Source organism: Cupressus sempervirens, chromosome 9 (assembly GCF_028749045.1).
Source record: "Cupressus sempervirens isolate cs-2001-9-10 chromosome 9, ASM2874904v1, whole genome shotgun sequence".
Classification (NCBI taxonomy): domain Eukaryota; kingdom Viridiplantae; phylum Streptophyta; class Pinopsida; order Cupressales; family Cupressaceae; genus Cupressus; species Cupressus sempervirens.
The window spans coordinates 148,366,150-148,393,285 of NC_143126.1; the positions used below are offsets into that span (position 1 = coordinate 148,366,150).

Below are 27,136 nucleotides of genomic sequence, written 5' to 3' on the forward strand. Positions count from 1 at the left end.
AAAATGGTGATAGTGACAATGATAGTTCTAGCCCCTTAGTTTTAGAACAAAGAAATAAAGTGGAGGTTGAATTTGGATACAATATCCGTGATTATTGTGTAGGGATTGGTTGGAATGGAGTCTATTTTGTAATGGGCAGTGTTCGGTGTAGGGTCAGATGTGAGTGAATGTTTTGAAGATGAAGATAATGCACAACACTTTGGTTTGGTCCCTTTCTCGAGGTGTTGGTGGACAATAGATAAGGTAAATTATAAGAGGCAGACTGTAGAATCATGGAGGTTCTAAAAGTAGAGATTGCAGAGAATAAAAGGTGTGTGAGACTTGCATAAAAAGTTTTCATCATGAAAGTGTCTTGATGTAGAAGGACCTAATGTGATGCAAGAGCATCCTAGGATTTCTTGCAATCCTACATATTGGAGCCAAGTGCTAGTGGTTTCCAATTTACTATTATTATTGAGCTATTCGATGGAGGTTGAGTTACTATAGCTAGTAGTGGAGGTTGAGTTGCTATAACTAGTAGTGGAAGCCGATTTACTGTAGCTACTATTGGAGGTTGAGTTACTGTAGCTAGTAGTGGAGGCTGAGTTATTGTAGCTAGTAGTGGAGGCTAAGTTACTATAGCTAGTAGTGGAGGCTGAGTTACTGTAGCTACTAGTGATGACTGAGTTATTGTAGCTAGTGTTCCTGTTGGTGCCAAGTGTTCCTTCATGTGTTGAGTGTTCTTGTATGTGCCAAGTGCCAATATTTGTCTTGGTCTTTTTTGACCAAGTTATCTGTGTCTAGTTCCAAATTGGGCCAACCTTGCGCATATTTAATTTCTGGATTGGTATTTAATATTTGTTGAGAGCCAACTTGCGGCTTGGTTATGTATTTAATGTAAGGGTTTATTTAGTTGGTAAATTGAAATAGGTCAACTTGTGGTCATGCAAGTATTTAAAGGGGTCTTAGGTATTTTTTTTTTAGGAGGAGTCTTAGTGTGGAGTAGCTTGGAGATAGAAGTTCACATTTGAGTTTGGAGATTTGTTCTTCTTTGAAAGATGTATTCTTCTTTGTAATGGTCCTAACCTAGAAGGCTGTATAGTCGAGCATGTTGGATGTAAACTTCTTGATTTGAATATATGAAATATTGTCTCTCTGGATCTAAATCTCATTCCTCTTGTTCATTTTCTACTAAGTGTTTGTTTGCTAGATTCTGGATTACCTCATTTTGGAGTACATCTAGTTTTTTACTACATCAAATGGTATCAGAGCAAATGTTATTCCTAAGTGTGTAGACAGATGGTCGAAGTTGAGGCAGTTTGCATCAGGATCTTGGGTTGGAGAAGGTTGATTTTGTGACTGATTGATCTTCTAGATTGGTGGATTTGTTGCTTAGGGTTTGCTAGAATTTTGGAAGATGCCTCCAAGAAGATTGGACCCTAAGGCAATTGATGATCTTAGTGATGTTGTGGAAGAAAGAATCTCAGAGAAGATAAGAGCAGAGTTCAAATACGAGATTGCATTGATAAAGAGTGACATGATTGCTAAAACTGTAAGTGCTTTAGGTAGTATACATAGGCATGTGGGTACTGAAGGTAGTTATGAGGAAGTTGTTGAAGACTTTGAGGTTGTTGGATCTAGTGGTGAGGACATAACTAATCGTGTGGAGAGACCTATTGGAATTAGGACTGGTCAGTTTGCTAGACCTAGATCTTAGTTGAAGATGAAGCATAAGATGGAGGTTTCTAATTTCTCAGGTACTTTGACTCCTAAAGACCCAATTGATTGGATTGGCGAATTGGAAGACTACTTTGAGCTTGAGGATATTGAGGATCCACTTAAAGTGAGGTTGGCACAAACTAAGTTGAAAGGACATGCTACTTTTTAGTGGAAATAATTGCAAAGAGACATAGAAGAGGAAGGTGAAATAAAGATCACTAGATGGAGGTTGATGGTGACTTAGTTGAAGGCTAAGTTCATTCCTACTGATTATGAACTTGAGTTGTTTAAAAGGTTGTAGAATCTAAAACATAAAGATATGTCTGTGAAATATTATACTGAGGAATTCTACAAGTTGACTATTCAATATGGTCACAGAGAATTGTCAAAGGAAAAGGTAGCTCAGTACATTAATGGTTTCAGATTCAATATTCAGGATGAGGTTGGTATGCTGAATATTTTTTCAATTGAGGATGCTTATTAGTATGCCCTAAAGGCAGAGGATAAGTTGAAGAGATAAGGTCAAGGTAACACTAGAGGGAAGGAGAAGCAAGATAGCTTGGCACAAGCTAGGTCGGGTGCCGACGGTGAACTTAAATCTATTAGAAGGATAGGTGGAGGTGAATTTAGAGCTAATTGTTTCAAATGTGGTTCCCAAAGGAAGGGCATAGATCTTTTGAATGTCCACTTGGGAGGACAACTGTTGTTGTGAATGAGGTTGTAGTTCAAGACAGTCAGCCTGAGCAAGGAGAAAGTTCATTGCCTCGATGAAAACTGGTTGGTGAGAGGACATTGGATTCTTGTCAAAGGACTAGTTTGTTCAGGACTTGTTGTAAGTTTGGTGGTAAAGTCTGCAAGGTGGTTGTGAATGGTGGTAGTACTGATAACCTTATTGTTGAGGAGATGGTTCATAAACTTGGTTTGATGAGAGCGAGACATCCTTACCATTATAGGATTGGTTGGTTGCAAGGTGAACATGCTTTGGAAGTGAGGGAGCAATGCCTTGTTGATTTCCAGATTAGGTAGTATAAGGATCAAGTGTTGTGTGATATTGCAAACATGAACAATTGTCATGTGTTGTTTGGTAGACCTTAGCAGTATGATTGCAAGGTTGTGCATGATTATGTCAAGAATGTGTTTATTGTTGAGAAAGGTGGCAAGAAGTTTTTCCTGATTCCTTTACAGAATGAAGAGCTCGGTAGGAGGAACCTCAGTATTGGTAGCCGAGTTGAGTTGGTAGATTTTAAGAAGGTTGGAGATTAGTGTGGAAAGTAGGCTTATAGCACACCTAAGATGGATATGAAGAAGCAGAAGAAGAACAAGGGAGATAGTGTACAAGTTGAAGATTTGGAGGATATGTATGTGAATAACTAGTTTGGGATTTATGTGCTGAATCATAGAAGATATTCTTCTAGTCACTAAAATATCTTTTCGAACCTAGGGTGTCTGATGTAGGAGCATCCTAGGCTTTCTTGCAATCTTGCATGTTGGAGTCGAGTGCCAGTGGTTTCCATTTTATTGTTGTTACCAAGTTGTTCAATGGAGATCGAGTTACTATAGCTAGTAGTAGAGGCTGAGTTACTGTAGCTAGTAGTGGAGACCGAGTTGCTATAGCTACTAGTAGCAATTAAATTATAAATGAAAAAGTTTAAAATTATAAAAATGTCTTTAATTACCAATAGAAACAAATTGAATGTCCCATTTTAATAAATATGTAAAAATACAATGAAAAAATGTAAGAAAAACTCATTCTTGTTTTACTTTTGAATTTGAATTTTAATTTAATTGTAATTAAAAAATGTAAATATTACACATGTGTTGTGAATTCAATTATTAGGAGAAAAATAAATTTAACAAAAAAATTGACAACAATCAAATTTAAATTGATATCAATATGTTAACAAGTGCCACGTAGTGGCATGTACTTGCCATTAGAATGTATTATAATAGAAACAATATTCAATATTATAATAATGAATATGTATAGGAAATTGAAGTTTAAAAAGATTAGATATATAGTACAATTATTAATTTTAAATTATGTACTACAAAATATTTTAGTATTGGAATATGTATTATAAAATAATATAATAGAAATTAACTTTGTATGTTGAACATTATTTTTACAATGCATTATGCATTATGTATAGTAAAATATTAAAGAAAATGTAATAAATAACTAGTAATATTTTAAATTTTAAATGATAATTCAAATTTTAAATTAGGGGTGCTTCTATTTCAATTTTACTATTATATTTTTTAAAATATGAATATAAAATAAAAAATTTAAAAAAAACTATGAAATAAACATGTAAAAAAATTTACATTGTGTTTTCAAGAAGATTTATATACATTAGAACAATAACTTACTTCATGATATATTTTCATCTATTAGTTTCTTAATAGTAGTTTGTGAATGTAATAATTGTGTATATATCTATATTTATTTGCGAAATTCATGCCGTAAAAAAGCAATATGGCGGGAACTCCGAGAAAAGGGGTCTTATAAGAGAAAATGAATTCAACCAATTAGAATGGAGATAAATATTTTTTCATAATATATTATATTGATTAAAAATATGAAAACTTTATAAAAATTGAAATAAGGTAAAAATGCTTGCATATAATTGGTTTGATACATTCAAAACTAATTCACTAGTGAATGCAATATACCTCAACGGTAAGCTTTCTTAAAAATAGTAGTTGATAGTCATATGTACGAGTCACTAGGTTAACTTTGAGAAATGATGCAAAAATGATAAAATATAAGAAGATAGCCATCAATTCTTATGTAGATCCTTCTTTACTTATTAATAAAATATAATGATGTTACGATAATATACTATGTTTTATAAGTTTAAATATTTTAATAAGATTATAAAATATAATTTTTAATTATAATAATAAATTTAAATTATCTCACATATTTTGACAAATTTGTTGCATTGTTATCCATTTCTAGTTTGTTTTTCCTATTTTAGAAAAAACAAATGAATTTTTAATAAAAAACAATATCCTACGATGGAATGTCAATGATAATAATTATTATACTAATCGTTAAAAATTACTCTTGCCACAATCCTAACGGCAAGCATAGATTCACTTTGAGAAATATGGGCATCTTGAGAATTTCGCCGGGGATTTCCGCGTCGATACTTACAAGAGATCAACCCTGATTTTTAATGTTGTCCAGGAATAAATTTCTGATCGTCGGCTAGAGGGGTTTTACAGGTGGTGAGTAATGGCGGAAGTAGACAGATCTGTTGCAGAGTTTGAACAGCGTTTTACATCAGTTGCAACGTTATCCTACTGGTGCCATGACTGCAACAAAGAAGTTGCGGTGGCGAGAGAGGCAGCAGGGACAGTTGTATGCAGCATCTGCAACAGAGTCAGGGTTGAACCAATGCCGCCTTCTTTCTCTTCTTCCAATTCGCAGGTCGAGGCTGGAAACCGCGACATGCCGTCTTTCAGGCATTTTATTGGGGCTTTGCGCCTGTTTGACGACGAGGACAACGAAGAATATCCCAGCGAAGAAGAGGAAGAAGAGGAGGAGGAGGAGGACGACGGCGGACTTGAGAATTATATGGACTGTTTGCCCCAGCGTTGGATTATAGACGACGAGGAAGAAAATTCCGAAGAAGAAAAATCAGCAGAAGAACCGGCGTGGGCTGATCTGGTTATTTCCGAAAGTTTTTATGCCTCCGGCGAAGACGAGATGGAAACCCGGTTGGAAAACCCTGACATTTGGGCTGAGGTCGAACCCATGACCTTGGGTTTCACTGAGCAACCGAGGGTTAGGGTTAGCGATGGGGAGTCGAGGTTTAGGGTTTCAGACTCTGAAACGGAACGGGAGCACAGGGCTAGGGATTCAGATGCTGAGTTCGAGCTCGAAACCTGCGACTCCAATGGTCATCCCGACCTCGTTGGCCGAAATTCAAACGTGGCAAATGTCGAATTTGAATTTGACACGCTGGTTCAAGGCTTGGATGAGGTCGAACGTGAAAATTCAGTATCCGAAGTTGCCAATCTCGACTCGGCTACAGATTCCAGGGCCAGGTTTGACCTTATACGCACTTTGGGCCGAGATTTAGCCTTCGATGAGGTCGATCCTGAAAATTCGGACCCTGGAGTCGTTGTCTTCGATCGTGATATCGATTCCAGGGCAAGGTTCGACCTTGTTCACTGGAACCCTTTGGTGGCCGATTCGGATGAGTATGCAGGCTCTGTTGAATGCAGCCAGAGTGGTGTTGATTCAGATGCAGGTGATCTGTGCACTGCCTTCAGGTCATGGGATTCATTTGGCGTTGAAGAAGGCAGCGAAGATGTGAATGGGGAAGATCAGTATGAGGAATGGGAGGAGCTGTATAGAGATGTTCCCGAGGTTGATCTTAGACTGGGTGAATCAGTTGTGCCCCTAGCTGAAGAAGACCATCATGATTCACAAAGTTCTCACGTGGCAGAAATCGGACTGGTCAGAAATTTTGACTGGACTAATGTATTGGAGGAGTTCCGTGACATTGGGACTACTGTGTTGGAGGATTTCCGTGATTTAGAATTTACAGGGTATCTTCTCACCTGTTTGTTTATCCAATTTGCTGTTTTTTCGCAGTGTTTTATATAAAATATGCAATTATAATTAAAATCTATATTTTTAAGATAAATGCTGATTTGTAATATATATATTTCTTATTGTTTGAGGGTAATTTTTGACTTTTTTTCATGCTGTTTGTAAGTTTATTATAATTTTCAGCATAATTCAGAAACGGGAGTGAAAATTGAGGATTTGCTGTATTCCTAGTTACCGGAAATAAGAATCACATTCCCTAGTTTGTGTAGATAATAAAAAAGTGGTTAATAAAAGTGTCTGCAGTGAATATGAATGATACCTGTCAGTGTTTTTACTAATTCCATTGTTTTTATTTCCTGGAAGTTGAAAGGGGTTATAGATATTGTCACGATACTCATCTAGTTGTAAAGGCCTAGAAATGGTGCCGTTTCTGTTGCAAAGTTTAGGGTATTTTCTTTTTTAATTTATAAATTTTATAAAAAATGGCCTTTCACATCTGCATCATCCATTTGCCATTGCAGATGATTTGAAGTTAAAAAAAAGAAAGAATGCAATGCGGTGATTTGTTGTGCTTCTTGCAAATATAGGCTGTAGCTAAAGCTACTGATATTGGTTTTTCATTTTATTTAATATTTTAATTTCATCACATTTCAGCACCTTTTTTTAATGGGAAATCAATGTAGTTTTTGATATAAAATGTATAAAAAGTTATTAGATTTGCATTTTGGCAAATTTCATGTTTTAAATTTTTACCTGGCTTCAATAGATATGAACTTTATTTATAAAGGAACATTTTATGTTTTGTCTCCAGATGGTTGAATTTCCACAACTTCTCAAGATCAGATTTGACGATGAGTATGTTTTGGTAGAAGGTTGTCAAACATCATGCATGTTTTAGTATAAGTTGTTTTCAGAGTTACATTAATGCAGTTATAAAATATTATTAGTGAAATATCTTTGATTAGGGGTAAAATAGGTTTTGCAGGGGCTGTGAAACCCTTAAAAAAAGACCACAGTGGGTCAAGATATAAAAAATAAAGCTGCTATACAAGATTAAAACATGAATAAACAGAAGCAAAATGAGTCTCCCATAAGGCAAGCTCCAACCCGAATCAAAGGGCTTAAAAAACCATCCAGAACACACTGGTCCGCGTCAAAAACAGGTTTCAACCTTCCAGCAGTGGAAAGATGTTAAACAATTTGATAATTGGAACTATAGTTTCTGAAAAGGCTCTTGAACCTATATTATTAGTGAAATGTTAACCTGTAATACATATAATTAATAATTCTACAGCTTTTCTTCACGATCATTTGTAATGGAATACTTTTATGAATTTTTCAAACATCTGATATACCAATGAGCAGATATTTGTAACAAGGAAATAATAATGAACATGATGCAGAATTATATGTAAAACTTAAAGGTGCCAAGGTAACATTTAGGTATTAAGAATAATATCGACCTATATGAATATCATACTAAATATGTGTATTCCTATAATGTATTAATTGCAACATTGTTGGAGATATAGGATCAGGAGCTATCTCTCTCTCCTAAATTTGACATGTATAATTACTCTATTTTTTATTAAAGACAACAAAGGGTCCTTACTTTGAAGGGAGAAGACATTGAAGGTTCAAGATAATGCAGTCTTCACTTTGTATGGCAAGACAATGGAGAGTCAAGCCAATTCTATATATTCTTCCAGGAGGAATTCACATTGTGAGATGTAGATTAATAACTCGTGTTTCTCAACATTGGAGTATTAATTATTATTTGCAGATTATAGGAGTGCTATTAATTATCACTTCAGTTTGAGCCTTGTGTTTGGGCAAATTGTAGTATTTCAGAATCCTGCTTATTCATCAAAAAGTGATATTTTGTGGCTGGCGTTTTCTTGGGGTAATTACTGTGTTTTGTGTTTACTAATTTTTGTTTTGTGCTGCTTATCTTATTTCCAATCGTAAAAAATCAACAATAGTGCCTTTCTGAGGTCCATAGCTGAGCGAGAGATTTGGCACAAATTGTAGTATTTCAGAATCCTGCTTATTCATCAAAAAGTGATATTTTGTGGCTGGCGTTTTCTTGGGGTAATTACTGTGTTTTGTATTTACTAATTTTTGTTTTGTGCTGCTTATCTTATTTCCAATCGTAAAAAATCAACAATAGTGCCTTTCTGAGGTCCATAGCTGAGCGAGAGATTTGGCAATGTAGGAATAGGAAGTCTGTAGTTACTTTTAGGTTTCAGTTAGAAATGTTAATATTTGGAATGAGGAAGGCATGTGGTCAGTTAGGAACCAACAGGATCGTAGTTACTTCCAGTCAGGTACTGTTAAATACAGGAATAAGGCAAGCAATGCTTCTTGTTTGTAATGGTTAGATAAGGTAATGAACATATAATTTTAACTGCTGTTTGATTGAGTGGCAAACTTATTAATCTTCTTTCATCAATTGAAAATGATGGCTCATGATTGAAAAAACATGGAATAAAAGCAGTGCAAGGGGATAAAAGAAGAAATTTGAAAACAAAAAGTCATCTTTTATTCTCAGGCTTGTGATATTGTCACAACAATGCATCATACTGGAAGTGGATATCTTCAAGCACAGTGAATTTGATAGTCTTGAGGATGGAAACCTTTGAGGAACGTATTGAATTTCAAAGTATCAACTAGATCATGAGGAGAACCCTCAGAAAGTGAATGACTATGTATTCTTGGGGATGTGAGCCTTTAAGTGTAGTTTGTATTGTAAAATGATAGTAAGACTATCCGGAGTGTTTCGGATCAGGGGGTAGTCATTTTACATACTATAGTGTGCTTAGGGTATTTCATAGTGCAATATGTTTGTGGGGCATTCCCAAGAGTTGTAATAGTTAAGCTCTTTATTTGCATGTATGTCTTATGAAAATAATATTAAAATACTAAATGCTTTTTAGGTGTGATTAATTGGTGTGCATTTAGTTTAGGACAATACACTGGTATTGGAGCTGAGATCTTGCTAGCCTATGAAAGAGCTTAAAACAAAAAACACGTACCAATATTGCACATAGCTAAGTGATAAAGAAGTTATATACCAAACTAGGGAAATGGCATTGAGGTTAAAATCTGGATATTTTCAACTTGATAGCATCTTTGAAACGTGGGCATCCACAACTCATCAATTACCCACATACAAATGTCAATGTTATTTTTGTGAAACATATATATACAAATAGAGAACATTTTGACTATTATAACTAAGGGAATGTCTAGCATATAGATTTGAATTCAGTTATATCCTAAACATGTTATAGTTGCTAAATCAATTGATTTGCCAATCTTGGATTTTTTGCGTACTCTTTCTATCATTTTTTGTACCGTATGTTATACCAAGGGTTTTTTCCAAGAGTGCTTCTACCCACATACAAATGTCAATGTTACTTTTTGAAACATATATATGCAAATAGAGAACATTTTGACTATTATAACTAAGGGAATGCCTAGCATATAGATTTGAATTCAGTTATATCCTAAACATATTATAGTTGCTAAATCAATTGATTTGCCAATCTTGGATTTTTTGCATACTCTTTCTATCATTTTTTGTACCACATGTTATACCAAGGGTTTTTCCCAAGAGTGCTTCTAGATCATGCTTGAAGAGCTTAGATGTCAAGCTAGATGATATTTTATTTGTGCACTGCTTAAACGTTTTTGCCCTTAAGGTTACCTAATTTTTTATCTCTAAATTCCACACTATCTATTAAGATCGTATCACAAACCTCCAAATAAAGTTGACGGTATTTTTTAGTTTTTTTTCCTAAAGTATATATTTTCTTTTCATCTATGTTGCTTATATTTTATGTTTCCTCAATCATAGGCTATCAATCCTTTATAGTGGTATTTGTTGAACAAGTTCTGGTCTCAATCAATGACAATTAACAAGCAATTTCATTTCCTTATTCAAATGACCACAAGCATAAGTTTTTATCTACCTTATTTCCTTGTTTAATTGACCCTAATAATAAGCAACTACAATTTTATTTGCTACACGCCCTTATTCCAAACACAAACATTCCTAATTACAATGCCAAAGCAACTATAGGCTTGATACCATAATGGTCCGGGACCACTCACTCGACTATAGATTTGAAAACAATGATATGAAAATTCCTTCCTTGTTGAATTTGTTTGTCCTCAAGCAAGATAAAGTTTAGTTAATTCCCTTCGTTGTGGAAGATCTACAGTTGATACCTCAGCCTTCGTGCTTGTGCTCCCATGCTTGACTCAAGTTAATCTTCCACAATCTGTATACTCTAGGCAAGGAGATTGATGTGTTGTTGCTGGTCATCTTTCAATGATCATATCAAGTTGAAGAATACTAGCTCTCTATCTTGTGTGCCATTTTCCTTGGGTTGATCTTTGATTTCTTGATCACTTGGTGACATGAAATATTGATATTTGATTTTGTTTTTGTTGAAGAGTTTAAATCCATTTGCAAGTTGGGAAGATTGCAACTTGACACCATTATAGTCTCTGAGACTGAAAATGATGAAGGGCAACTAAACTATAACAAATAATTGGTAATGCCCAATGTATAGATCTTAACCTGGATACTTCTTAATGACATTGCAGCATGTAGAATGACCACTCTCCTAATCTTTGTACAGTTTGCATGGTCTTGCTAATAATCTATACTAGGTACTATACTTGAAGGTTTCCTCTTCTAGGAATGCTTATGGATTCGTATGTGAAGGGTGCTATTGATAGTTGAAATGATACTCTGAAATTTGGAATAGTACGAGGGTTTGTCTTCCCAAGATGTTTCGAGTTACTACACTTTGAAGGGTTACATCCCCATGACCACTAGCGTTCATGACAATATCATATGCCTAAGAATAATTTTAATTTTTGTTTTCAGATTTTTAAAGCATATTCTCTCTTCTCCCATAGTGCCCCACTTATTCCATTTTTTTTTAATCATAGATTAGAGCTCCAAGACTTAGACCCAGCTTAGACTCGACAAGGCTGACTCGACTCGTGACTTGACGAAACAAAAATCCCTTTAAATTATATACTTCAATAATTTTATATATGAAATAATATATTATATTCCATGACCTGAGTTGAGTTATAAAAACTTGGTCAGGTCTGCTTTCCTCGGTTACTCGGACTACTGTACAACTCGTGGAGAGTCATGGAATGATGTCATAGATGACCATATATTGCATTTGACGGTTTTCTTCCCCAAGGTTGTGTATAGATTCATTCCTAAAGGGTTATATTGATGAGCTAGAAGATAGTTTGAAATTTGATTGGCTGCTTGAGGTTTTTTTTGTCTCGAAGATGATTTAATTTGCTACGCTCGGAAGGGTTCCATTTTCCAACATCACCAATTGCTGTGATAATATCACATGTCTAAGAATAAAGTTTATTTTTGTTTTCTAAATTTCAAGTATACCTTCTCTTCTCCTCAAGCACTTTTATTTCAGGCTTCCTCTATAATGGGCAATTATAACTCGATGACAATTTACAAAAATGTTTGTATCTTAATCAATAATGATTGGTTTGTAAGTTTATTCCTTTATTTAACTGAACTAAATTAGAAGAATTAGAAACTTTTTCTTCGTCATAAATCCTTATCGCCACAAAATGGAAGTAACTACAATGGAAGTAATTGACCACGCCAACCCCACCTTCCTTACTCCAAACACTTCCAAATATAGACATGTTAGTCCTACATTATCAAATCATTCAGATACTATGGATTGTTAGGAATAGAGGATATTGTTGGCACTTGGGGGTGTTATAGAGATGTTTTATTAATGACAGGCCGTCATTAATGTCAACATATATTCTTTGGTTCATGACAGACACAATTTTTGTATATTGTAGGCTACTTATCAGTTCAACGTAGATAGTGGTTGACTGATTTGGATATGTGAGCTTACAATTGTGTAGGAGAATGAGTGTAGACACCATGTCTATGTTCGCTGTACTTTATATGATATTTTGAATTAGTTATAGTTTGTTTTGTGAAGATTGATAACAAACCAATGTGTAGGAAGATGTGACAAAACCAGTTACAGTTACAGTAAGAGTTAATATTGGCGAGCATGGAAGATGGTCAAATACTTGTCCGTTTATGTATGTTCGGATTTGTGAGTCATTTGGCCTATTCTGGATAGGTCATTGGTGTGTAACATGCAATGCATTTTACTGGCAACCGACTATGTTGTTGTAGCGTGTGAGGTATCATTGGGAAATATTATATTCTCATTGTAACGTGTGGAACACTTTATGTAATGATTGTATAGAGATGTTTATGAAGGTGTGTATGCCTTAGCATGGTCCTATGTAATGAATTATACATTGTAAAAACTCTAACAAGCCGACCTAATTAATTATTTGTAATGGGTATAAAGGAAAGATGTTTTCCTTATTTGGGATAAAATGTAGGGTAATGCCTGGATACGTATGATGCAAGCCTTAATGCTGGATTATGAGAGCAGAGTAGAGCTGTTTTTTGGATGTTAGCGGACTTCAAAGGAACTGTTTTGGCTAGTAAGTATTATGGTCATAGATAATAGTCTATTATTAGTTAATGATAATCTATTTGTAAACTATTGTAAACACTAGAATGTTTCTAATGTTTAGTTAGCTTTCGTTAGCTGTAGCTTTTTTAGCTTTCTTTTAGCTAGAATATAATGTTTCTATTCTTTACAATCGTTTCCTAAAGAAACATCGTTCCATTCTTTTGTATATAATGACCTCTTGTTCTCTGTTAATAACAAGCAAATATTTTCCAATTATTTCGTAATAGTAAGTTGCAGATCAGTCAGTTCATGCCTATTAGATATGTTCTTGAAAGATTTATCTTTCACTTTTGTCAAAGCATTTGGACAATGGGTCTACTTGTTCTTATCAACTTTCAACAGGGTTAGAACCTTCTAGCAAGGGTTCAAGGTCTCCTAATAGGGATTGTTGTACTAAATGTACTGTATTTAATGCCTAACAGGGTCACATCCTTTCACAAGGAATTTATATATTAGTACACCTATCTTGTGGGTTCCATCCCCACTGGGTTTCCCCTCTGATCAAGGTTTCCCCTAGTTAACAAAATTATTGTGTTATGGTGTATGGTTTCTTATTCTTGTGCATCATTGTTCTAATTGTTGGTGATCAGTTTTATAAGTATGGATTTTAATCTGCTCACAATTGATTCAGTCTCCCCAAGTTGTGTGTGGACTTTACTTCTTAACATGGATTTGGAAAAAAAGGGGACTAAAAATCTTCTATTCTTGAATTTGGTTGCCCTCAAGGAAGACAGAGTCGGGTGATCTAGGACTAGGACATTAGGCAACTCTAGAGATAGAAGACCTATAGATGATAGCTCATCTTTGTCTGTGGGTCCATGCATGGGCTCAAGATCACATTCCACAATCTATATATTTTGGGCAAGAAGATTGATGAGCTATTAATGCCCGTACTTTAAAGATCTATTAAGTTGAAGTATTCCAACTCTTTATCCTTGATTTCCTTGTATTGGAATTTGTCTTCTTTGTTACTCAATGAAATGCTATACTGAGAATTGTTTTTGCTTTTGTTTTCAAACCCTTCACATGCTAGCAAGATCATAGCTTTGATACAATTGTTGTGCCTCAAACTAAAGGCAGACAAATTAATCACACCATACAAAAAAACCTCTTAACTGTTTGTATTCTATATAATTTTCATGGAACACATAGACACAAATGGAGAAGACCTAATCCATTACAACCCATTGGAAATGCCCACGTCCTAAACAAGCTATAGTATGTAAACTGATTGCTTTGCTAATTGTGGACACTCTGCATAGTTTCACTATTTTTTGCACCGCATACTACACTAGAGGGTTTTTGTCCCCAAGAATGTATATTATTCTTGCTTGAATGGTTCCATTGATGATCAAATTGATACTCTAAAATCCAAGCTACTGCTTGAGGATTTCTATTCACAAGATGATTTGATTTGCTAGCCTGAGCAGTTCCGTCACCAAAGGTACTAGGTGCTATGACAGTATCACAAGCCTAACAATAAATTTAATTTTTCTTTTCAAAGTTTTAAAGTATAGTTTCTCCTTTTCCCAGTTTTGCTTGTATTCCATGCTTCGTTAATCATAGCCATAGTTGAAACACAGAATGGAATCTTGTTTACAAAGCACCAATTTCTTATTTAAAATACAATCTATATTTGAAATAAATGATCCTAACGTGGTTTGATAATTTTTTACATTTCATCATAAAATATAAGGTTATCTGTAGTTCTCACCTTTTATGTTTGTCATAGGATAATTATTTAAGTTACTCTAATGCATGTACATTGCCACACCAATGGCTGTAGACATAAGGACTCACATGAGCAATGCCTGTCCATATGAGCACACTATTTTAGCAATAACACAGGTCATTATTGGATAGTTATGATATATGATGGTATCTACTACATTTGTTAATGAATTTGCATGATGATAAGTTTCAGGTGTTCATGCAAGGGTCTAATTCGATAAACACTTGGTCATTTGCTAATTTTTATGTGGAATTTTAACTAACAATATATTGTATCCATATGTTGCGATACTGAGTCCCTCAACCACAGATACTACACCAACAACAGGACCCCACACATCTATTGGTCCTCTTGATTTGCTGATAAGAAGATCTTTCAGAAAACAAATTATGCAGGTTTTTATATTGAATATATTTACTGTTACTATCATTTTGAAAATTTTATGTATTTAGTGTAAACAATTTCGTATCATATATATATGGTATCCACAAGAAGGTTAATTAAACACTGAACAAGCTTGTTTTCAGGCTGATATTTGACTAAGAACATACAAGATTCAAATGCCAGTATCAACCAAATTATATGTTTTAGTCAAATATTGACCTACATTTCAAGTGTTCCTGAATATACATTATATTTTTTGCCAATTGGCTAAGTGGTAATTTATCGGGAATACTTATCAACTTAAACAGCATATTAACTTAAACAAATATTAACTTTTAAATTTTAATGCATATTATATATTCCAGATTTTCTATTGGTTAAAATTTTACTTCATTCAGGTATGAAGAAGAGAGTGCAGATGTTGATGTGGACGAGGTAGATGCAGATGGTGACGTGGATGCATATTTTGGGGACCCAGAGGACTATGCTGATGCGGCAGGGTATGAAGTTTTGCTTGAACATTTTGCAGAGATTGACAGCTTTCCCAAAGGGGCGCCTCCGGCTGCCAAGGTTATAGTGGACTCTCTTCCTTCAATTTTTATTTGCCAGAAACAAATTGATGATGGAAATGCATTGTGCCCAATCTGCAAGGAAGTTGTTGAAATTGGAGAACAAGCCAAACAATTGCCTTGCTTGCATCACTACCATGGGTGTTGCATTCTTCCATGGCTGAGATCACGGAATTCTTGCCCTGTTTGTCGATATGAGCTGCCAACTGATGATCCTGAATATGAAGAGCAAAGAAAACAGGTCATCCTACAAATATGAATTGTGTAGGTTGTTTTCTTTCTAGTTCTATTTCATCTCTTTAATGCCATTCAATTAGAATATTTTAGTTCTAGCGTAGGCATAGTCATATGCATTAGTTCTATGACTATCAGGTTAATATAAGCTTTATCACAGTGAGATATGTTCTTTCTCCATATCTGTAAGTCAGTCTCATACCAGATTTTGCTGAAAAGATGCTCTTTTCATATGTTGCAAAAGTAGTGTTTTGGTTTAGAAACGGCTTTTGAATTCAGGACAAAGAAGTGTATTTGATTTTTTCTTTTGAATTGTCATAGAGAAAATGCTGTAAATATATAATACACTGTAATATAGTGGTACCATGGATTAACTGCTTTTTGAAAGCATTGAAGTTAACATTGATTGGAGAGGATGGAATTTTTTCATTTTCACCTGCTTTCAGTCTCTGAATAAAAACAACGTGAGGCTTGCATGGTGGTAAGGTCTATTTTCCACAATTTCCTGCAGACCATCCTTGTTTATTCATTATGTTTTGTCATGGCATAATGCTTGTTTCTTGTTTTTCCTTCCTATAATTTGTTTCAAATATGAATTCCTTGCTGCCTTGAGAGTTATGCGATTCTCTCATTTGACAGAGGCATCAAAAGTTGTTGGTTCTGTAAGCAATGTTGATCATTATTTCTCAATTTACAGTTATGAATTCTCAAGTTTCTTGATAGTAAGTAGACAAGTGCAGAAAATTTGTGTTATTAGGGATACGTGTGGCTTTTCAGTTTACCGATTCATTGTGTTGTGCCTTGAGAGGCTCTGGAAACTAATTGCTTTATGGATATGTGCACTTGGCTGATGAAATAAATTTTGAGGCATGGCACTGTTGATGCAACAACAGATTTGCACATGAATGAGTTTAGAAATTATTGGTAAGAATTTTTTTATATATTTGTATCCCTTGCAACATGGCTGTATCCTTCTTTTAATCTATCCTAAAGATGTTAGTTTAAAGGTCCCATTTGAATATTTATTTACACTATGGAACCATACACTGCAAGTAGATTTTATCTTGCATTTCATGTGCTTCAGTGTTTAACTTTTTTATGTCTCTCAGGTTTCAGGGTCTTTTACATCTTCAATTGGAACTCTATAAGCCTTCTCTTGAAGTAGTTAGCTCCCATTTTTGAGACCAAGAAATCTTTTTCTGTTTTTGAAGAGATGCCTCAAAGAAAGGGTATGCTTTCCAACAAAATAATTTAAGAAAAACTCCTTTTGTCAACTTGAAGAGTTGGCTTGAAGCATAGAATATATTACAGATTCACTTCATATTGTGTTGGTATAACATATGTTTGCTTCAGTGTTTAACTTTCTTATGTCTCTCAGGTTTCAGGGTCTTTTACATCTTCAGTTGGAATTCTATAAACCTTCTCTTGAAGTAGTTAACTCCCATTTTTGAGAGAAAGAAATCTTTTTCTGTTTTTGAAGAGATGCCTCAAAGAAAGGGTTTGCTTTCCAACAGAATTATATAAGAAAAACTCCTTTTGTCAACTTGAAGAGTTGGTTTGAAGCATATAATATATTATAGATTCACTTCATATTGTGTTGGTATAACATATGTTTGCTGGTGACATGTAAATGTTGAATACTTCGAAAATTAGAGTCAGTCAGAGTCACTTCATATACCATAAGTTTGCTGTTGAGTGTTCACATGTAAATGTTGAATACTTTGGGAATCGGAGTCAGTGCTATTTATTGTACAATGTTACTTATATGGCCTGGACTCTTTCAAGTTCAACCATCTAATGTGTGCACGAAGGAAAATATGGATGATACTGGAAGACAATTTTTAATAATAATTGGGCCCAAAGTGCACCCTTCAAGGCTGCTTTATATTCGTGAATGATTTCATTATAGATGATGTTGGGAGTATTTTGTCTTTACATTATTTGTTCTGGTTAATTGTTGAATCCCTCTGCAAAATGTTGTTGCTAGTCATGTGGGGATGTTCAAGCTTTACTTTGTACTTGTGGGAGCTCATCTTGGGGTTGGGTGTCAACAATATATGGAATGTGGCAAGGGGAGTCTTGTCTCGTAGAAATCAACACAAGATATCCACAGTACCCATTTGTTATAGATACTCTGGTGCTGCTATGAAATAAAACCTGTCATGTTTCAATGTTTTTGGGATTTATAAATGTATATCAAACTTGATTTAGTGTTGAAATAGATGGAGATTAGAATGTAATTCTGTGCTGGAATTAGTGGAAACAATAAATAATACTGAAGTTGTGTGTAAATAAAGTAAAAACTTATAATAATCAATGATCAAAAGACTATTAATAGAAAGAATTTAACTTGGAAACTTTGGTGTGGGGAAAATCAGCTTAGAGTGGTAAATGCCTAGCTTCCCTGCTCTCCTTTGACCAAAGGCGGTTACGAAGAGTTCAAACGGCAGAGCAAATGCAATAATCTCCACATTGCTTTAGTCACTCAGCTCAATCAGCTGCTCAATAAACATTGCTCCCTTGGGAGTCATATTTCTTACATATTAGAAATAAGATTTTTGCGCCAAAGAACATCCAAGGGTCAAGATACTCAGCCCTTTTGTTTAGAAGGGTTAAACTGCTAGTACACGCATCCACACCCCTGGGTATGCATACCCCAAGTACCGGGTACTCAGTGGAGAGCATCATAGCTAAGGGCCTTAATCCTGATTTTTTTTTTTCCGATTTTTTGTTTGCATATCAGCTTGTTGTTTACCAAGCTTAATTCAAAATGTAATTAGTTTGAAACTTTGATACAGTAGTGATTAACACAAAGTTTAACACTGTTTAAGTCATAGTTTATCATTTGCAATATGTCATTGTTATATGATCTTGTTTATGTTTAATGTTTGCCTTCTCTGTTATGCAGCTACAATTATCATATATTATTATTATTTGCAAATATTATCACTGTTCTTGTTTTGAAAAGCCATTATCATGACTCATAATTTTAGATTTTCTATAAATATTAAATTACAAGTATAAAAATTTGGCATACCCAAGTACCCTTGTCCCCAATTTTGAAAAATAGTCGTACCCAATACCTGTACCGGTACACTAAGTAACCAAATACACCTGTCCCTGTGCAACCTTGTGATAAAAAACTGCCATAGGTATTCAGGACAGTGACTATGCTACAATGAAAACTATGATGACACAAATGAAACAACTGCGGCACATCAGGAACAGCCACTGCTATATATTTAACTGCCTCTCCAGTGATGCAACTGCTCCCCTGTTGCACCTAGAGGTTTTGCCACTGTACAAAAGATTGCATCTTTCAGCGTTGTCTTTGATGGAGTTCTTGGTTGTTTGAAGAAGTGAACTGTTTTTTGGATCTTTATGGATTGGTACAATGTAATTTCTTATCAGGGTTTTGTGTAGTTCAAGTTCGAGAGATCAGATTCTAACTGTAGGTCTCCGTCTTGCACCACATATTCAATATGCAGCTTTTTATAAATAACTCTTGAATGATTTGGGCTTATAGTGGGGGCTTAAAGGGATTTTCTCACCATCCAGAGTGAGGTAACATCTTTGTGCATCCGATTCACCATTTGTTCATCTCTATTTTAATTTATACTATCCTCAATTCACATCTTATGAATTATCGAGTAAACATGGTCTTCAAATTTAGTATTTCACTTCCAAGGGCGTGTTTGCATGTTTTTATATCTATCTTGGCATTTACACAGCCTAACACATGTTTGTGCAGTCTTTATGTCGTGTTCTATGAATTTTATAGGATGGATTGTATAAATCGATGATATGTATCAACACCACCAAACCAATAGAGTGATGCAACCCCAGCCTTTAATGTGCTTTAGGGTTGAAGCACAAGGTTTATGGTTTACTCTATAGATTCTATGTACTAGATTTCAAGGCAACAAGAATTAATGATGAGAAAGAAGCTAGGGTGCCCAAGTAAATGGTATATATTAATTAATAATTGAACTTGTCCTAGTCTAAATGTAATTACTTTTCAGTTTTAAGCTGTTCATTTTGACTTCAAATAGATACATGGGTGTGGTGACTTTTCAGCTTCTTTGAAATTTTATAAATGGGTTCAGTTCAAAACAAATAAACAGGGTGGTAGGCATGCATCTCTTCAAATGAGTTTGTCAAACTACGGCATATATCTTGTCTGATTAGTTTGCCGAATTGTGATAGCTCTTCTAAATAAAGTTCCAGTGGTACACATCTCTCCCATGTGCCCAAATGGTATGGGCTTCTTATATTCTGAATAAATGAGGCTTCATATTTTGTTGTGGGTCTTAAAATTCCACCAACACCTCGTTCGGTACTGAATTCACAAATTTTTTTGGATCAATTAGTTGTGACTAGGACTGATAATCCAGGGTTTAAGGTTTAAGTTTATGCAATATGGACACCTTTAAATCCCTTGACCACGAGATACAAATGCTAGATACATTCAAGTTGGTTTTCTCAGACACCTTAATATTCTGAATTCATGTTTTACAAACGAACATCTACAATCGGACATGGAGGAACAAGGGTCTTGGTTTTCAATATATATAAGATTTAATGTTCACAATTATAAGTCTAATATTATGAATAAAATAGTCAGGCTCTTACAAATTTTCATTATCTATTAACTTTTATGACATTATTCTGAAGTTTAAGTGTACTACATTGTAATTATAAGATGAAGGGTTCGCATAAGCAAAAAGGCAATGTTCTAGGGTGTTTTTATTCTCGGTAGTAGATTTTTAGTTTTATTAATAAAATAAGTGCTTTACAATAAGAGTTAAAGTACTGACAGTCAAAAAAATCCCATAAACAGCCACCGACAGGATTTTCAAAGAAACCCTAACCCTACATCCACATCGATCAGAAATAACAGAAATTGCAACTTGTTCTACACAACCAAATTTTAGGGTGTATGCCCACCCACAGACCACTCAAATTACAGTTTGCCCGCATTATAGTTTCGTAACATAATAACAGTAAGTATTTTTAACAAAATTTCACATAAAAAACACTAGCATGCCAGCTCCATTACTGCATTGAATCTCTCCATTCTGTTAGATTCCTAATATTGCTGCACCTCCAACCTCACCATCCATACACCAATTTCTCAGCAAAACCCAAGTTCAGGCCAGCGGCCAACCACCAATTTTGCAAACCAAAAACACCATCATTTAGAGACCATTAATGATCCAATGCACTAGTTACAGCCATGGAATAATTATAAGAATCAAAACATAGGAAATTTGGCATCCTCCATGCCAACCCAGAAGTACACAATGATCATTTCCAATCCAACCACACAAAAGCCAGAACAAGAAACATGTACAAAGAAACGCCTAAACGATAATGCAAAAACCCTGGATTAGAAGAAGATAAGCAAAGAGTGCAGGGTACCATTTTAGAATGTCCACCATCCTTTAGTACCGACCTTGTGCCACAACTCCAACAATTTATTCGTGCAGCAAAGCTTTGATTTTAGCCTTTGAGAAATCCTTTCCACCATTGCCCGCCTCCTCCCTTTGCTTGCATTTCTCCTAGTGTTTGGCTTCATCCTCAGTCCGTCTAGAATTGCTTTTCATTCTTTCAATGTCTTTATCAAGAAACCGGATCATGACTACCATTTCACTGCCAGTCAACCTTTTCTTGCCTCTCTATACCTTTTGGCTTTGAACCTTTCGTCAAAATGCCACACAAATCGCACGTAGTTCATGTCTGCAATCTTCTGAAGGTTGCTCTGCTTGTCCCCCCAAAGTTATTCCTAATCCTGGAATGGATTTCGCAAAAAGCTCATGAAATCCTCCTAATGCTTCTTGAGGGACAATTGTTTCCACGATCAACTTAATGATGGCTTTATCTTCACCAAGCTGCAACCCCAAAGCTAGAACCACGGAGTAAATGTTTGTGTTAGTTTTGTGGCAATTCTCAATTTGGTGGAATATTTTCCCCCCAATAGAGTCAAGACGCTATGTATGATCTTGTTATCCACAAAGTTAAACATTTTATTGAGCCTTAACCTTTTGCTTTGCCCATGAACCCGTTACAAGCTAGGGTTGTTGTTGCACCTAAAGATCGATCTATCAATGCTTGATACAACTGCTAGACTTAACAGGAGGTGGTTAAGCCATGTCAAGAATCTTGAAGGGGAACGATGGCAGTTAGTCCAACCACCCCCCCGCCAACATTACCTGAGGAGATCTGAACTTATGAGCAAACTCTGATACCACTTGTTACAAGCTAGGGTTGTCATTGCACCAAAAGATTGACCTGTCAATGCTTGATACAACCACTAGACTTATAGAACATAAGATGTGGTTAAGCCATGTCACAAATCTTGAAGGGGAACATTGGCGTTTAGTCCAACAAAAACAAGTTTTATTGCTTACTGCAAGTGAGAGTGACGAAGGTTTCCTTCTCTTCAAATTGCAGAGAGCTTCAGAAATGGGAATGAAGCACCAAGTTTTTTTTTTTTGGAGGCACACAAAACAATCATTGCTCATCATAATCAATCTGTTCATCAGTGATTACTTGGCAATCGCAACAAATTTTACAAGTATTCCCATCACATCTCCACCATCACCTACATGCCACTTTAATTGGTTGTTGTTGTTTGTGGCCAAAAGAGGGTTGAAATTATTATGAAGGACCTCCCATGTGCATCTTTGAAGCTTCAAAATCTTTGAGTATGATTTTGTGCATTTTATGAGTTAAGGCCCAATTTGATAACGTTTCAGCTTCTTTATTGCCTTGCCTTTTTACAAGTGATAATTTGAAATCCTCCAAGGAAGCTAACTCTGCAAAAAAATGATTGATGTAGTTCTGCAGCTGCCAGACATCCCATGTGACCTTTGATTATTGCATTAGAAATGATTTGTGAATCACCTTCCACATGTAGTTTTCTGACACCTTACTTTTTGTCTGCTTGTACTGCCAATAAAGCCGCTTCTGCTTCAACAACATTGTTAATTCCATCTAATGAGCGTTTACTGCCACAAGCAATAAGATCATCATATGAATCTCCAATAATAAATCCTGTTCCTTGAGGTGCAGGGTTACCCTTCCAAGAACCATCAAAATTGCACTTCCACCACCCTTACCTTCAATAGGTTTGTCCCAAACACCACCTACAAGCATACCAAATGGATTAACCCATCCCCACCCATTCACAGATGTACTAGACCACGACATACAAATTCTAGACACATTTAGGTAGATTCAGACAGGCATCTTAATATTCTGAACTCAGACTATGATATTCATGTTGTACAAATGAACATCTACAATTGAACATAGAGAAACAAGGGTCTTGGTTCTCAATACAAGATTTTATGTTCACAAAGTCTAATTTATCAATAAAATACTCAGGCTCTCACAAATTTTCATTATCAATTAATTATTCTGACATATTGCTGAACTTAAATAAGTGCACTACTTTGGGATTATCAGATGAAGGACTTGGATAAGCTTTCTGTGTTGGAGGCTATTTAATATGTTTAGGTAAACATCAACCTATTGCTTCAGAATATGCAATGAGCATAATAAATTACTAGTAAACCGTCTGTAAAACAAATAAAATTGTTTTTTAAAATATAAATTTGGGATTTGATGGCTTTATGAGATAGGGTATACCGTTGTGACTACATAAGCTTACACAACATTTGCTGTCATAGCATTACAAATACAGTTTTCATGAAACAATGGAAAATTGGGGTAGGTGGATTGATTCTTAGATGACACAACGTATGTCAATATATTGCTGTATTAGCTAGAGTTCTCCGCCTAAAATGCCGAAAGGGGACAAACTTAACTTTGTATGCAAGTCTGTTAATTATGAGCTAATTTATGAACTGTGGTTACCTTTTTTCGGTTTTAAAGGACGCGAGTTTTAAGATAAAATATCAATTGCCAGAATTCTTTAAAGTTTTTTTAAACAATCCGAGGTCTTAATGTTCTTCGTCGAGTAATAGAGAGAATTATTTAATTTCACATGATAACAATATAATAGTCTTTAAATGGAACTCTGCATTTTACATTGCTGTTCCGTTAAGTCTCGTTGACCTACTTTTTTGTCATCTGTGGACATTAAAATAATTTTTTTCGACTAATCTTCTAGTTTAAATGGAGAATGTTCATTGTGTTGATTCATTTTTCATAATGGTGAGCCAGATTCTGAAAAAGCATAGTTAGGAGTCAAGATTCTATCTGTGATGTGAGAAAGCAATTCAAATGAAGGGAAATGACAGATGTGATTAGGAGTATAAGTCACAGAAGGATTATTGAAGATTGGAGACACAATAACGATTGCGTACATATTTGAGAATACACAAAAGTGTTATAAAATAATAATAGAAATATTTTAAATATTATCAGAGAAATGTCATTCTAAAGAAGGCAAAGTGTTTTTTTTTCTGGTCAACTCTAATTTGGAGAGCCAATCTCAGTTTATAAATGTTTGGACAGCTGTGTAAATTGTGAGAAAGCAATAGAGGTCAACAAATAGCTTTACTAGAGGTATATGTTTGGACTCACCTATAATGCTTAAGTTCACCTTAAGCTATCACAACTATCAGTGATGTAGATGTTCTCATTAACTACTGAAACAATAATAATGTAAATTGAGAAAATGTTGTAAATATCAAAGAAATTCTGCATTATGAATGATGAGAAAAATGATTCTATGAAGTACCGTATTGTCAAGGAATAGCCTAATTAGAGGTATATATTTGGACTTAGCTATGATGCTTACTCTTTAACTCTCACAACTACCAGTGATGTAGATGTTTTCATTAACTACTGAAATAATAATGTAAATTGAGAATATTTTGGCAAATATCAAATAAATCTCTGCATTGGGTCAATGTTGAAAAATTTGATTCTATGAAGTACTGAATTTCCTAGAGGATTACTGACAAGAAAAAGGGTTTGCACAGTCATCAAATGACCTCTAATTTACAGAATTGCCCGTGTTGTAGGAAACATTATTGTTTCCTTTTGGAATTTATTTTGGAGATAAAAAGATAGGAAATGCAATAGAAGCATTCAAAAAATGCTTGTGGTGAAGGAAGATTTTTCCTCTTTGAGAAGCATGTTTTTCTTTATGTTTCTTCCATCCAACCTTAGTTTTAACTTCTGAAGGACAGCCCAGAGGCTTCAGGTCCTTGCCAACTCCACGCAGCTCCATTTAGTAAAATAAAATGAAGCGAAACATCTTTCCTATGCATTCTCCCTCAACCTGTAATTTGAATTTTTGAGGAAACTTAGGTGTTGTGGGGGCCATGTTGGTCTATTCTTGAAAAGACAAAATGGCCACCTTTTCAAAATGCTATTTGAACTAAAACAGATGTGAAAATAGGAAAATAACACTGTAATTCCACAAAAAAACCATAAAAGTGGGCTTCAAAAGAGCCCTCTTCTCTCATTTTTTTTTCACTTTGCATTGCAGGTTTCAGGTGTAGATGGTCAACATCATGCTGATTTTTGAGTAGAGGTCATCTACAACTACTTCTTAAACAGGATCTTCGTCAGCTTTTTCATGGCCACATCATGATCATTTTAATGACTTCTTATAGTGTATATTGTATATCAGAGTCCGTGCTTCTTATGATTCATTAGTAGCCTTTTGTATTAGGGCTAGTTTTTGGTAACACGTCATATGTACTATTTCACACTGCATTCACTTATAATTAAAGAATTGCAGTTTCTATTATTCTTGATGTTAATATTAATCAATCTAATTATTTCCAGTTATATGCTACTTGAAAAATATTTCTGGAATTTTCTTTTCCCTTTATTGTGGGTTTTCAGTGACAATTTCTTCTCATTTTTATTGTTTTTGAAAACATAATCTTGTCACTATTTTGTGCAATTTAGCATCAGCGAATTCAGTGTCTTGCTCGTGTGTCTTTGGCTTTCACTAGAAATTCAATTTCAATGTATTAAATAATAAATTAATATTGAGAGAAGTATTTTGCTTCTTTAAAGTTGCTTATTGGAAAGTACCATTTTCTACAAATGCATCCCTAATTCAAGGTTCTTGATTTACAGCATTCCATTGCATGCATGGGATTGTGGTCTGCAAATTTTTCACCAAGAACTTGTAGCTATCATCTAAGCATGCTTGCTTGTTTTGTTCTAATTCCCAGCAATTGGTTTGAAAAGAGTCCTCCTGAATGTCCTAATGAGCTCAATTGACACCATTGGAAGCCATGGCAGATAGAAACTATTTCTTGTTTTATTCCTTTACTTAGCTATGAAAAGAACTTCCATAATTATCGTTTCACATGTGAATGTCACTCATTTTGGGATGGTAATGATTTTGGGATATATCTTGCTCTTATGAAGGAGTAGATAACCCAAGCCATCTGAGGAGCCCGGGTTGGGGTCTTGGCCGCGTAACCTAGATCAATGGGATCCAATTACCTTAGACTGTTCTGTTGTGGACATTTCAGGGGCATGAATGTGGAGGGGAAGCGGACCAACATCTCTCCCAAGTCCTTAAGATGTGTCAGAATGTTTCTGGTGCTTATTGTTTTTATTTTATGTGTTTCTAGGGCATTGCCTAGGAACAACTTGACGCTCTCAGGAAATTGGGGACACCATCAATCTTCATTATATGTCATGGGTACTTACTAATTTGCCCATACTGACAGTTGTGTAAAAATAACATATTTGTAATACTAAAAAATCCTGAAGGCACAGTTTCAAAATTTCAATCTTGTGACATTTGGTAATATGACAGATGCATATATTCGTGTTTACAATTTTGAATCCATATTTCAATTTCAGTCTCGAGGAAGAATAGTCCGAAGAGAGAAACGAGAGAAACTAACTGATATAATTATTTATGAAAGCAGAGATCACTCAAGGAAGGAGGTGGTTTGGTGGATGCATGGGATTGTGATCTACAAATGTTTTCACGAAGAACTTGTAGCTATCATCTAAGCATGCTTGCTCATTTTGTTCTAATTCCTAGCAATTGGTTTGAAAAGAGTCCTCCTAAATGTCCTAATGTGCTCAATTGACACCATTGGAAGCCATGGCAGATGGAAACTTTTTTTTGTTTCATTCCTTTATTTAGCTATGAAAAGAACTTCCATAATTGTCGTTTCACATGTGAATGTCACTCATTTTGGGACGGTAATGAATTGGGGATATATTTCTTGCTCTTATGAAGGAGTAGATAATCCAAGCCATCTGATGAGCTCCGGGTTGGAGTCTTGGCCGCGCAACCTAGATCAATGGGATACAATTACCTTCTACTGTTCTGTTGTGGACATTTCAGGGGCATGAATGTGGAGGGGAAGCGGACCAACATTTCTCCCATGTCCTTTAAGATCTGTCAGAATGTTTCTGG

At 35.1% G+C, this 27,136-nt stretch overlaps 1 protein-coding gene across 8 annotated transcripts; it reads left to right on the forward strand.

Annotated features, from left to right (window-relative positions):
• Positions 1-4,787: 4,787 nt before the first annotated feature.
• On the forward strand, positions 4,788-26,495 carry LOC149537949 (uncharacterized). Of its 8 annotated transcripts, none has more exons than XR_016355947.1 (4): positions 4,788-6,261; positions 15,355-15,793; positions 16,869-16,988; positions 17,138-17,648. XR_016355947.1 is itself a non-coding variant. In XM_089799354.1 (3 exons), exons 1-2 carry the CDS (start codon positions 4,940-4,942, stop codon positions 15,782-15,784), a joined length of 1,752 nt encoding a protein of 583 aa, XP_089655480.1. In that variant the 5' UTR covers positions 4,788-4,939; the 3' UTR covers positions 15,785-15,789; positions 25,828-26,495. The 8 variants fall into 8 exon arrangements, 4 of the variants coding, with proteins under 4 accessions (XP_089655480.1, XP_089655481.1, XP_089655479.1 ...); XR_016355948.1 differs by having other exon boundaries at positions 16,876-16,988; XR_016355945.1 differs by having other exon boundaries at positions 15,355-15,789.
• The last annotated feature ends 641 nt before the right edge of the window (positions 26,496-27,136 follow it).